The 13,385-nt window shown below is 35.1% G+C and overlaps 1 protein-coding gene across 5 annotated transcripts in view; it reads right to left on the minus strand.

Moving 5' to 3' along the window:
• Positions 1–13,385, minus strand: part of LOC100524794 (ATP-binding cassette sub-family A member 3-like) — a 226,959-nt gene that overhangs the window by 155,223 nt on the left and 58,351 nt on the right. For 3 of the 5 annotated variants that reach the window (XM_021086495.1, XM_021086497.1, XM_021086494.1), the window contains 3 exons: positions 10,350–10,523; positions 8,294–8,475; positions 4,469–4,600 (listed from right to left, as the gene is read on the minus strand). In XM_021086495.1, coding sequence (XP_020942154.1) covers positions 4,469–4,600; positions 8,294–8,475; positions 10,350–10,523 — 488 coding nt within the window. The remainder of the gene's footprint in view (positions 1–4,468; positions 4,601–8,293; positions 8,476–10,349; positions 10,524–13,385) is intronic. The other 2 variants (XM_021086498.1, XM_021086496.1) reach the window with 1 other exon arrangement.

Genomic DNA, 13,385 nt, shown 5'->3' on the forward strand with positions numbered 1-13,385 from the left:
ATGAATGAGGTCAGCATTACTTTACTACCAAAGTCAGACACCTCAAGAAAAGTGTACAGGCCAATATCCTGATGAACACAGATGCAAAAATTCTCAACAAAAAATAGATAACTGAATTGTAACAGCACACTAAAAGGATCATATACAATGCCTAATGTTATTTATCCCTGCGATTCAAAGATGGGTAAATTTAAGGAAATCACTCAATGTGATACATCTCATTAATGGATTGAAGAAAAAAATCACATGATCATCTCAGTAGTTATAAAAAAGTATTTACCTCAAAATAATAAAGGGTGTATGTAAGGCAGCCGTAGTTATCATACTCAATGGTGAAAAACTGAAAGCTTTTCCTCTAAGATCTGTGACAAGTTAAGAGTGTTCACTTTTGTCCCTTCTCTTCTACATAGTACTAGGCATTCTAACTACAGTAGTATCTAAGAACAAGAATTAAATAGCATCAAATCAGAAAGGAAGAAGAAAAGCTATTTTATCTGCAGATGAAATAATATTTCGAAAGTCCTAAAGACTACATACACACACACACACACACAAACCTATTAGAAATAACATGTGAATTCATTAAAGTTATAGAACACAAAAGCAAAAGACAAAAATCTTTATCTTTCAATATACACAAAGATGATCTGAAAAGGAAATTAAGACAGCAATCCCATTTACCATCACATCAAAACCAATAAAGTAACTGGTAATAAACCTTAATCAAGGAGTTAAAAAACCTGTATATTGGAAACTAGGAAAAGGCAGACACAAAAATTAGAATGATAACCTATGTTAATGGATTGGAGGAAGTGATATAGTTTAAATATTCATACTACCCAAATGGCCTATGGATCCAATGTAATAATCCCACTGGCGTTTTTTTTTTTTTTTTTTTTTTTTTTTTTTTACAGAAATAGAAAAAGCAATTCTAAAATGTATATGGTACAAAGACTCTGAATAGCCAAAGCAATGGTGAACTAGAAGAATAAAGGTAGAAGCATCACGTGACTACAAATGAATTACACAACTACATAAATCCGTTCAAAATGCATTACATACTATAATAATCAAAACAATATGGTACTGGTATAAAAACAGAGAGTAGGTCACAGCTATGGCTCAAATTTGATCCCTAGCCTGGGAACTTTCATATGTTGTGGGTGTGATCAGAAATAACGTAAAAACAGACATATACCAATGGAACGGAAAAGAAAGCCTAGTAATAAACTCATACATATATGGTCAACATACCTTCAGCAATGATGCCAAGAATACACAATGGAGAATGGACAGTCTTTTGAACAAATGGTATGGGAATACGGCACATCTACTTTTAAAACAATGAATTTGAACCCTCACCTTACACTATACACAAAAATTAATTCAACATGGATTGTAGACTTAAATGTAAAATCAGAAACTAGAAAACTCCTAGAGGGAACTCTTGCCCTTGGTCTTGGCAATGATTTCATAATTATGGCAACAAAATCATAGGGAACAGAAGGAAAAATAGAGAAGTGGAATGACATCAAACCATAAAGCTTCTGCACATCAAAGGAAACAATCAACCAAAAGAAGAGGCATTGTACAGAAAAGGAGAAAATATTTGTAAACTATATACCTGATTGAGTTAATACCCAAAATATATAAGGATTCCTGCTATTTAACAGCAAAAACAAAACAAAAACAAAAACAAAATTTTAAAAATGGAACTAAATAGATATTTCTCTGAAGAAGACATATGAATAAATGAAAAAAATGCTCAAAAATCACTAGATCATCAGAGAAATGAAAATAAAAACAAGACTACCTCATGGAGTTCCCGTCGTGGCGCAGTGGTTGACGAATCCAACTAGGAACCATGAGGTTACAGGTTCGGTCCCTGCCCTTGCTCTGTGGGTTGACGATCCGGCATTGCCGTGGGCTGTGGTGTAGGTCACAGACGAGGCTCGGATTCCGCGTTGCTGTGGCTCTGGCGTAGGCCAGTGGCTGCGGCTCCGATTGGACCCCTAGCCTGGGAACCTCCATATGCCACGGGAGCAGCCCAAGAAATAGCAAAAAGACCAAAAAAAAAAAAAAAAAAAAAGACTACCTCACATGTTATATGACTATTACTATCATGAAAAATTTTTAATAGTGACAATAAAAATAAGTATTGGAAAAGGTATGTAAAAAAGGGAACCCTGCTGGAGGGAATATAAATTGGTACAGTCATTACAGATAACAGTATGAAGATTTCTTAAAAAATTAAAAATATAACTCCCATATGATCCAGTAATCCCACTTCTGACAATATACATTCTTTTGCTTATACAATCTTATTTCATGTTCTATTCCAAGAGATTGGATATAGTTCCCTGTGCTATACAGCAGGCTATCACTGCTTACTCATTCTAAATGTATTAGCATCTGGAAGAATTAGGCTCCCTGACTTCAGACTATAGTACAAATCTACAGTCATCAAAACAGTATGGTACTGGCACAAAAACAGATATGTGGAACAGGATAGAAAGCCAATAAATAAACCCACACACCTATGTTCAATTAATCTACAACAAAAGAAGCAAGAATATACAATGGAGAAAAGACAGCTTCTTTAATAACTGGTGCTGGGAAAACTGGACAGCCACATGTAAAAGGATGAAATTGGAATATTGTCTAACACCGTATAAAAAAATAAAAAAATGGGTTACAAACCTAAATGTTAGATCAGATACTATAAACTCTTAGAGGAAAACATAGGCACAAATCGCAGCTATATCTTTTTGGATCCCCCTCCTAGAGTAATAAAAATAAAAACAAAAATAAACCAATGGCTTTTGCATAGCAAAGGAAACCATAAACAAATCAAAAAGACAACCCACATAATGGGCAAAAATATTTGTAAATGAAGCAACCAACAAGGTATTAATCTCCAAAACATACAAACACCTCATACAGCTTTCTATCAAAAAACCAAGCACCCAATTAAAAAATGGTCAAAAGATCTAAGCACACATTTCTCCAAAGGAGACAGAAAGATGGCCAAAAAGAACAGGGAAAGATGCTCAATATCACTAATTATTAGAGAAATACAAATCAAAACTACGGATGAGGTATCACCTCGCACCAGTCAGAATGGGTATCATCAAAAAGTCTACAAACAAATTCTGGAGAGGGTGTGGTAAAAAGGGAACTCTCCTACATTGTTGGTGGGAATGTAAGCTGATGCAACTGTTATGGAGAAGAGTATGGAGGTACCTCAAAAAACTAAATACAGGACTACCAGGCACCCTGCTCCTGGGCATTTACCTGAAGAAAGCCATAATTTGAAAAGACACATGCACCCCAATGTTCCTTGCAGCACTATTTATAATAGCCAAGACATGGAATCAACCTAAATGCCCATCAACAGAGGACTGGATAAAGAAGATGTGGTATATATATGCAATGGAATATTACTCAGCCATAAAAAGCATGAAATAATGCCATTTGTAGCAACATGGGTGGACCTAGAAATTATTATACTAATGAGGTAAATCAGACAGAAATTTGTCAGAGAAAGACAAATATATGAGATAATAACATGTAGAATCTAATAGAAATGATACAAAAGAACTTACAAAACAGAAGCAGACTCAAAGATTTCAAATCCAAACTTATGTGTACCAAAGGGAAAACATGGGGGAGGAAACTAGGGGATTGGGATTGATATATACATGCTACTATACATAGAATGGACAGGTTATGGGGACATAGTATACAGCACAGGGAAATTTATTCAGTACTGTGTGGTAATCTATATAGGAAAAGAATCTGAAAAGGAAGGGACACATGTATATGATTTGCTTTGGTGTATGCCTGGAATTAACACAACTTTGTAAGACAACTATATTCCAACAAAATTTTAAAAACATTATCATGTCCCTCCAGTGTTTTGAACCCGTCAATGCCTTCCCAATGAAGCCATCTACTATCATTCTTTGCCTCCAAATATATTGGTCTTCTTTCTGTTCCTCAAACACGTGAAAGTCTTTCTCACCTGAATGTTTTCAAATTTGCTATTTTCCTATCATGAGTCTTCTTCCCTTAGCTTTCCAAATAATTGGCTCGTCTCATTCTTTAGGTCTTAGTTCAAAGGTCATCCCTTCAGAGAAGTTTTCCTTTAACTACACTGAGTGTTACCCTCCCCGACCACACACCCAAATGTTACTAACGCATCAAGTTTATTTTCTTCAGAAAACTTCATCACAAAATTCAAATATCACTTATTTCTAAGACTATCAGAGAAGTTTAAAAGATTAATATATTTGTAAAGGTATATCCATATTTATACATTTAATGAGTGCCTCAAATGAGAACTATATTTGCTATGATTCTTTATTAAGCATTTCATTTGTTTTCTTGGAACAGCTGTTACAAACAATTCTAATACCAGCATATAGCTTTCAGTCCTTGTAGGAAAAAGAGACCTTTTAAACAATACCTTGTATAAATGTTTGATCCGGATACCTGCCACCAAACTTGTAGGTTCAGCCTCAAAATACTTGGTTAGAGTTATCCTACAGTCTTTCATTTCTTTTCTTTTAATTCTTGCTTGGCCAAACCAGTATGAGCGCTAGAAAGAAAACCAAAATGTAATTACCAAATGAGGATTAAGAAATGAAGAACTCTATAGGAATAGACCTGTAATAAGTAACACAACCAAATCAGTGATGAAAATCTCCCTACAAATAAAAGTCCAGGACCAAAATACTTCACTAACGAATTCTACCAAATCTTTAAATAAGAATTAAGAGTGATTCTTCTTCAAACCTTTCAAAAAGTATAAGAGGCAACATTTCCTGATTCATTCTATGAGCTCAGTATTTTTTTTTTTTTTTTTGGCTTTTTGCCTTTTCTAGGGCTGCTCCCATGGCATATGGAGGTTCCCAGGCTAGGGGTCTAATTGGAGCTGTAGCCGCCGGCCTAACGCCACAGTCACAGCAATGCAGGATCTGAGACTCAGTATTACCCTGACACCAAGCCAGACAATGAGATCACAAAGAAGAAACTACAGACCAGTATCTCTTATGAATATAGATGCAAAAATCTTTAACCAAATACTAGTAAATGGAATCCAATAGCATAATCGAAAGAATTATACATCATGATAAAGTGTAACTTATCCCAGGAATGCACAGGTTTTTCAACACATGAAAGGTAATCAATGCAGTAAATCACATTGACAAACAAATAGAAGAAAACACATGATCATTTCAATTGATGCAAATAAAGCCTTTGACAGTGTTTCAAGGTCAAGAAAACTTCATCAAAATGCCAAAGGGCATTTATGAAAAAGACCACAGCTAACATCATACGCAATGCTGAAACAATGAAATCTTTTCCTCTAATATCAGGAATAAGCCAAGGATGCCTGCTTTCATCCTTGCTACTTACCACTGTAATGGGAGTTTCAGCTAGAAGGAAGAGGCAGAAAAAATAAATAAAAGACATCCAAATTGGAAAGGAAGAAGTAAAACTATCTATACTTGAATATGACATGATGCTACTCATTAAGAAAAGCCCAAAGAATAAGCCCCCCATACTAATAGAGATAATAAACAAATTCACCTAAGACATAAGGTATAATAACAACATGCAACAATCAGTTGTGTTTTTATACACTAGCAACAAACACTCCAAAAAGAAAACTAACAATTCCATTTACAGTGGCATCCAAAAGAGTTAAATACTTGAGAATAAAGTTGAAAGAAGTAAAAACACGTGTACACTGAAAACTATGAAACTTCGCTGAAAGAATTCAAATGAGACCTATATAAATAGAAAATCCAAAGACTGGAAGACAGTATTTCAAATATGGCAATACTACTTAAAACAATCAATAGATTCAACGTAAATCTTATAAGAATTAAAATGGACATTTCTGCAGAAATAGAAAAACTGATCCTCAAGTTCATATGGAACTGCAAGAGGCCCCTATACGGCAAAACAATCTGGAAAAAGAAGAACAAAATTGTAGCACTCATACTTTCAGATTTCGAAATTCACTATAAAACTATAATAATCAAAACAGTATGGGGAGTTCCCATTGTGGCTTAGTGGAAATGAACCCAACTAGTATCCATGAGGATGAAGGTTCGATCCCTGGCCTTGCTCAGTGGGTTGAGGATCTGGCATTGCTGTGACTTTGGTGTAGGCTGGCAGCTGCAGTTCTAATTTGACCCCTAGCCTGGGAACTTCCATATGCTACACATGCGTCCCTAAAAAAAAGCAAAAAAAAAACCAAAAAACAAAAAAAACCCCAAAAAACAAACAAAAAAAACAAATAAAAAAATAAAAACAGTGTAGCATTGCTATAATGACAGACATATAGGCCAATGGAATAAAATTAAAGGTCCAGAAATAAACCCATACATCTACAGCCATCTTTTTTTCATCAAGTGTGCTAAGACCATTAAAAGAAGAATACTCTTTTCAAAGGGTGTTGATGGGAAAACAGGTTATCCACATGCAAAAAACTATAAAATTTTTAATATAAAAATTAAATAAAATTGGTCAATGATAGAAATATAAGAGATAAAAACACCAAATTCTTAGAAGAAAAGATAGGGGTTAATATTTATGACATTATATTTGACAATGGCTATTTATATATGACACCAAATTCACAGGCAACAACAAAAAAATGATAAAATTGAATTTAATCAGAATGTAAAACTTTTGTACATGAAAGGACACTATTAAGAGAGTGAAAACACAACCCACAGAATGGAAGAATATATTTACAAGTCATATACAGTCCCTGATAAGGTTCTAGTGTCCTTATGAAAAGGCCTAATTTAAAAATAGGCATAGGACTTGTATAGACATTTCTCTAAATAATATATACAAATGGCTAACAAGCACATGAAAACATCTTGACATGATTAGTATTAAGGGGATGAGAATAAAAAAGCAAGACAATACCACCTTATATCACAAGGGTAAAAGAAAAGCAGCTCAGTGGTTCCTGAAAACATGACACATAGAATCAGCACTCTTAGGTAAAGTCCCAAATTCCACTCCTAGGTATAGTTCCAAAAGAATTGAAACAAACAGGTATTAAGTGAACACTTGCACCCAAATATTCATAGCAGCACTACTCAATAGCCAAAGGTATTCTATATGTCCAACTATGAATTAATAAAGGAAATTATTCTACATACTGTATATACTCTATATACATATAATGGAATATCATTCAGCAATCAAAGAGAATGAAGTACCGATACATACTACAACATGAATAAACCTCAAAAACACTATGGTAAGTGAATGAAACCAGACACAAATGGTCACATATTATATGATTTTGTTTCTATGAAATATCCAGAATATATAATTCCATAGAAAAAGAAAGCTGATTAGTGGTTGCTGGGACTTGGGATGGGGGAAATGGGATGTGACGTCTTAGTGAGTATAGAATTTTATTTTTGCGTGGTGAAAATATTTTGGAACTAGATATGTGTATGTATTTTGTAAATGTACAAAATGCCACCAATTTGTTCACTTTAAAATGGTTGATTTTAAGTTATATGAATTTCATCTAAATCAAAAATTTAAATGTAAAAAAATGAGGCACCATAAGAAATTGAAAGCATTTTGACTTGGTCTACTTTCTGGGATAGAGAAAACTGTTACATGCTTTTAGGGGTTAAGTTTTGCAGCAAAATTATGTATGATTTGAATCTCCAGTGTTTAGAAGCAAAAACGTTTTAAAAATGCTAGTGTTCAAGAGGTAGGGACAAAATGGTTTTACTCAAAAATGAGGTAATACAGCCAATACATTTCATCGCATTTGGTCGGAACATCTTCTTTGTACCATATATTATCTAGTAATGCTAAGGGAACATGGATGGCAAAATGCAGAGGCTCTAACTACTGAAAGGAAGCAGGTGGTGAGAACACAGATATGAGGAAAACCTCATCCTCCATTTACCAGGATCCACATATTAATTTAGCTGGGAACATATTTTGCAGAGTTTTTTACATTTCTTTTTCTCTACTCTAATCCACTGTGTACTGCTTGGCTGAAGAAGGATTATATTGCTCACAATTTTAAATGTATGGGGTTTCAGGGTCTTATCCATAAACATTGTGTGTTGGCATATGTGGAAGGCTTTTTAAAGTGCATCAAGAAATAGCCAGCATTTCAATATGGACGGTATGCCAACTAAAATGCTTTGGCACATTCCCTTTTGATTTGATTATAAACACTGTGAAATAGGCTCATAAGGTCTTCCACAAAAACAGTAGTATTAGAACTCACCATAAGAAAAAAGTACCATGGTTGGGGCATGCCATACTGCCCTGGAAAGACATTTTCTACATACCAGGTCACAAGACCATAAAAGAAAGCATCAAATAAAAGCATTCCCAACATATATTTAAAGATGAGCTTATCCTCAAGGTTGGCTGGTGTCCAAAGGTGTTTCCACTTAACACCAACTTCTGAAATAAAAAGGAGATAGATACCAGAGATGACAGGTTTGTGATTGTAAGGGCAAAAAAAAGGTTGATACTCTAAATTGTGCCACTGTGAATTATCTCTATGTTGATACCCATAACATTTAGGTCCTCCAATAAAATGATGGAATATGTAACAACACTAATTTCTTCCCTTCTCCCTTTAAAATCTAAAAAAAAGGAATCCCATTAATGACTAAAACAAAAATAAACAGTAACAAAAGACTAAGAAAAAAAGATGACCTATTAGAAACCAACCCTCCACTTTTCCCCCTCATGCTAAATTCCCATCAATATAACCATTAGATTAACAGCACTAGGGAAGGATGCTGACTACAAAGTGGAAGAGAAAAAGAAGTTTTGCTCAGAGTACTAATGGAAAGGGGAAAAAAGTTACCAAAAGAAAACAAGTAATCATATGTTATTCTACTTCCTCTATTTCTGGGCAGAGTGTAGCACTACTGAAAAAACAAAACAAAACAAAAACAAAACAAAACAAAACAAAACAAACATGAGGGCTTGCAATGAACTCCTAATTCAAAGAGGAAAAATATGAAGACCACAATAGCCCATGAACCTTATCCTTCCTTCAATTTTAGCCCTTCCTCTCCAATAGATCAGTACCATGAGAAGAATATTCATGGGCCTTGTATCTTTGAGAAAGATATAAGGTAACAGAGCCTGAGAAAAAAAGATTTAATGGGATTAAAGATGATTATCAATGAGGCCGTTAGATGGGCTGGAAGTGATGCTACCAATTCCTCATAACTTAGAAGTCATATTCAGAGCTTGCATAACTTTCCAAGTGTTTGCAAAGGCCAAAAAGTCTCAGAGAGTGCCAGAAGAAGGCAAAGAACTTGATGAGAACTTTAAGCCTACAGAAAGTAGCCAGAACCAAGTTTCTAACAGAGGAAGTACCAGCATATTCTTCCACATGGGCCATACTGAGTCATACATCAGTTTGTAAAGCAGGTCAGGGTAGGTACTCTACTACAGACATAAAAGGTCCAGAGACTATCACATAGATTTGAGATCCCCATTTCCCTCCGCCATAAGAGATCTCATAAATTTCCATCCCCACCCATGTCATCTTGAAGAATACAAGAAGGAAAGAGGTGTATGAAAGACTTAATCAGAAGAACCAGAATAAATCACTGGATTGAGCTTATATTACATCTGTTTCTTTAGCCTAGTAGTGTAGAGTTTGGAGGAAAATCAGGTAAGGAAACAAATTATATCTGCTTTTCACATGAGTAGTATAATGTATTATTGAAAGAATTCAGAAAAATTCACATCTTATTTGTGGGAGGATAAGCTGATCTACCCTTTTTGAACATTATTATAATAGCAATGAAAATTAAGCTACAAATACCTTATTAGATACCATTTTTATGCCTAGGAATTCATTTATATTAGTATGCACATCATATGAGCAAATATATGTGCACTATTGTGGGTAATGGCAAAAAATTCGAAACCCCTTAAATGTGCATTCATTGAAAACTGGTTAATTATAGTACTTCTTTGCAATGGGATATTAAAGAACTTTGTAAAAGAAAGGAGCATATCTTTGTGTGGGAAGAGAGCTAATAAATATTAGGTGAATAAAGTTATAGAATATAAAGTTTAAAATTATTTTATCTGAGAATATAATTGGGTTAATGTAAAGAGTTGGGCAACTTTTTTTCTCACTTCTGATTTTCTTACAGTTCACATTATTACCTTTATAATAAACAAGTCTAAAGATAAATAGTTTTTATAATACTTTACTTCTTCACCCTCTGTCCCACCCATACTGCCTCTTTCCACATTTCCTGGAATCAAAGAGCAAAGGCAAAATTAGCAAGGCAAACTCTTACGTTTTAATTCCAACTTGACCAGAAGCTTAATCCCCAGTGCCAACGCAATATTTGGGCTGAGACAGGCAGCCACCTTCCTGGTGAGGGTTATCTGTCCATAGTTCTCAGTAATGGTGTTAAATGGAAAGAAACTGGCAAAATATAGGAAGCTCCCAGCAGAAGCAACCAAACTGGCTGCAAATAAGAAATGAAATTATAAGGTCAGTTTAAAGCAATATATAAAATAATAAGTCATAAATAACTTATAATCCACTAAAGGAAAAGAATGTAAGCTCTATAAGAGAAAATAATTTATTTTTCTTTTTCACCCTTCCATCATCAATGTTTGGAACACAGTGTGTGCTAAGTATGTGTGAATGAACAAATTAATGTACAGAGTGACAATGTATAGGATATTTACCACATATGATAAATATTTATAGTCGTTTAAACAAAGAATGACCCATACATAGGTTATGGAAAATTCCTTTATCCTTTCTAAAACTTATTCATGATCACTTGGTTTGAGAAATTATAAACGCACACCATTGGTATTAACATGAATATATCAGTGTTTTCAGAGAGTTTGAAGTTATGGGTGGAATAAAAAGCCCTAGATGAAGTTTTCAATACATGCTTCCAATCTAAATCATGATACTCAAAAGAAAGAATAGTTGAAGAGTTAATTATTGAGAGTTGCCTGCATTTAATAGTTAATTATTAAGAGTTAGGTCCATAAATATGGACTCCTATAAATTAGAAAAAGAATTTTTTCCAAGATTATCACTGAGACAGGATATCTAGATGGCAGAGTATGCGATGTAGAACTCATCTCTCCTGTCATCAACATATCAAAAATACACCTACATGTGCAATAATTCTTGCTAAAAATCTAACTGCAAAGTGGCAGAAAGGCTACTATAAAATCAAGGCTGTAAGTGAGATACACATATAATAGGAAAAGATAGAAGAAAAACAATTGTTGGAACCTGTGCCTTTAGGAGGTCACTCAGAGGAAAAGGAAGATTCCACTGGTGGACATTCATCCTGGGGACTTAGCATGTTGAGCCACAGGCTGGGCATCCCAGTCCTAGGATCCTATGTGGAGGAGACAAGCCCCTTGGCTGGTTGGAGAACCACTGGGCTAGAAAAGACTGGAGAATGCTGGATTCCACTTGTGAGGAGTTCAGAGGTGCTGGCCTGCCCTAGACAAGGTGGAGAAAAGTTTGCCTTAGCAGGTGATGAGTTTCTCATGACTACATCCCCACACTACCCATCCAAGCAAAGCAAATGCACCAGCACCACTCTCTGCACACCACAGTGTGGCACTCGATCTATGGTGGTCAGGACTCAAAGACTTGACCTTGGGATAAAGAGGTGATCTGGTCAGGGCAGAGCCCAGGATGGGCACTGGCCATTGTTGGCACTTACTCAATGATGCCCCAGAAGCAGCCCAGACCTCTGATGGCAGCATGGCTGCCAGGTTTCCTACAACTGCCTCATTGTGCCCTAGCCTAACTTATGACCTAAAAGAATCAGAAACAGGAGAATACACAAAGTCCGTAGTCAGCAGAAGTAAGGAAATAATTATAAGAGAGGAAATAAATGAGATAAAAATAGAAAAAACAGGTGAAAACAAGAGATGTTTTTTTAAAAAAAGATACACAAAATTGATATACCTTAACCAGGCTCACCAAGAAAAAAAGAGAAGGACCCAAATAAACAAAATAAGAAATGAAAGAGAAGAAATTACAACAAATACCAGAGATATAAGAATCATAAGAGGATACTACAAACAGTTATATGCTAACAAATTGGACTATATAGAAGAAACAGACAAATTTCTAGAAACATACAACTTATTAAGACAAAGTTTTCTAGAGTAAACTGAAAATTTGAACAGACTGACCATTAGAAATGAAACAGAATTTGTAATAAAAGAAAAACTCCAAATAAACAAAAGCCCAGGAACAAATAGTTTCATAGGGGAATTCTATTGAACATACAAAGAACTAATATCTATCCTTCTCAAACTATTCCAAAAAATGAAAGATTGAGGAATACTGTCAGATTCATCCTACAAGGCCACTATAATCATGATACCAAAATAAGACAAAGAAGCCACAAAAAAATTACAGGCCAGTATCTTTTTTTTTTTTTTTTTTTTTTTTTTTTTTTTTTTTTTTGCTATTTCTTGGGCCACTCCTGCGGCATATGGAGGTTCCTAGGCTAGGGGTCAAATCGGAGCTGTAGCCACCGGCCTACGCCAGAGCCACAGCAACGCGGGATCCGAGCTGTGTCTGCAACCTACACCACAGCTCATGGCAACGCCGGATCGTTAACCCACTGAGCAAGGGCAGGGACCGAACCCACAACCTCATGGTTCCTAGTCGGATTCGTTAACCACTGCGCCACGACTGGAACTTCCAGGCCAGTATCTCTGATGAGAATAGACGCAAAAATCCTCTATAAAATATTAGCAAACTGAGTCCAGCAATATATAAAAAGGATCATACACCATGATCATGTAGGATTTATTCCAGGGATGCAAGGATGGTTCAATAATTGCAAATCAAACAACATGATATAACACATTAACAAAAGGAATGATAAAATTACATAATCACTCCAATAGTGGTAGAAAAAGCACTTGCCAAAATTCAACATTCATTCATGACAAAAACTCTCATCAAAATGGGTATAGGGAATCATATCTCAACATAATAAGGCCATTTATGACAAACCCAAGCCAACATCACACTTAACTCAGTGAATGAGAGTTTTCCCACTAAATTCAGGAACAAGACAGGAAGGTCCACTCTCACTGCTTTTATGCAACATAGTAGTCAAAGTCCTAGCCACAGCAGTCAGACAAGAAAAAGAAATAAAATTCATCCAAATTGAAAGGGAAGAGGTAAAACTGTTAGTATGTATAGATGACATGATATAAATAGAAAACCCTAAAGTCTCCATGCAGAAACTATTAGAACTAATAAATGAATTCAGTAAGGTTGCAGGATACAAGATTTATATATAGAATTCTGTTGTGTTTCTATA

The sequence above is a fragment of the Sus scrofa genome, chromosome 3 (assembly GCF_000003025.6).
Source record: "Sus scrofa isolate TJ Tabasco breed Duroc chromosome 3, Sscrofa11.1, whole genome shotgun sequence".
Taxonomy (NCBI): Eukaryota; Metazoa; Chordata; class Mammalia; order Artiodactyla; family Suidae; genus Sus; species Sus scrofa.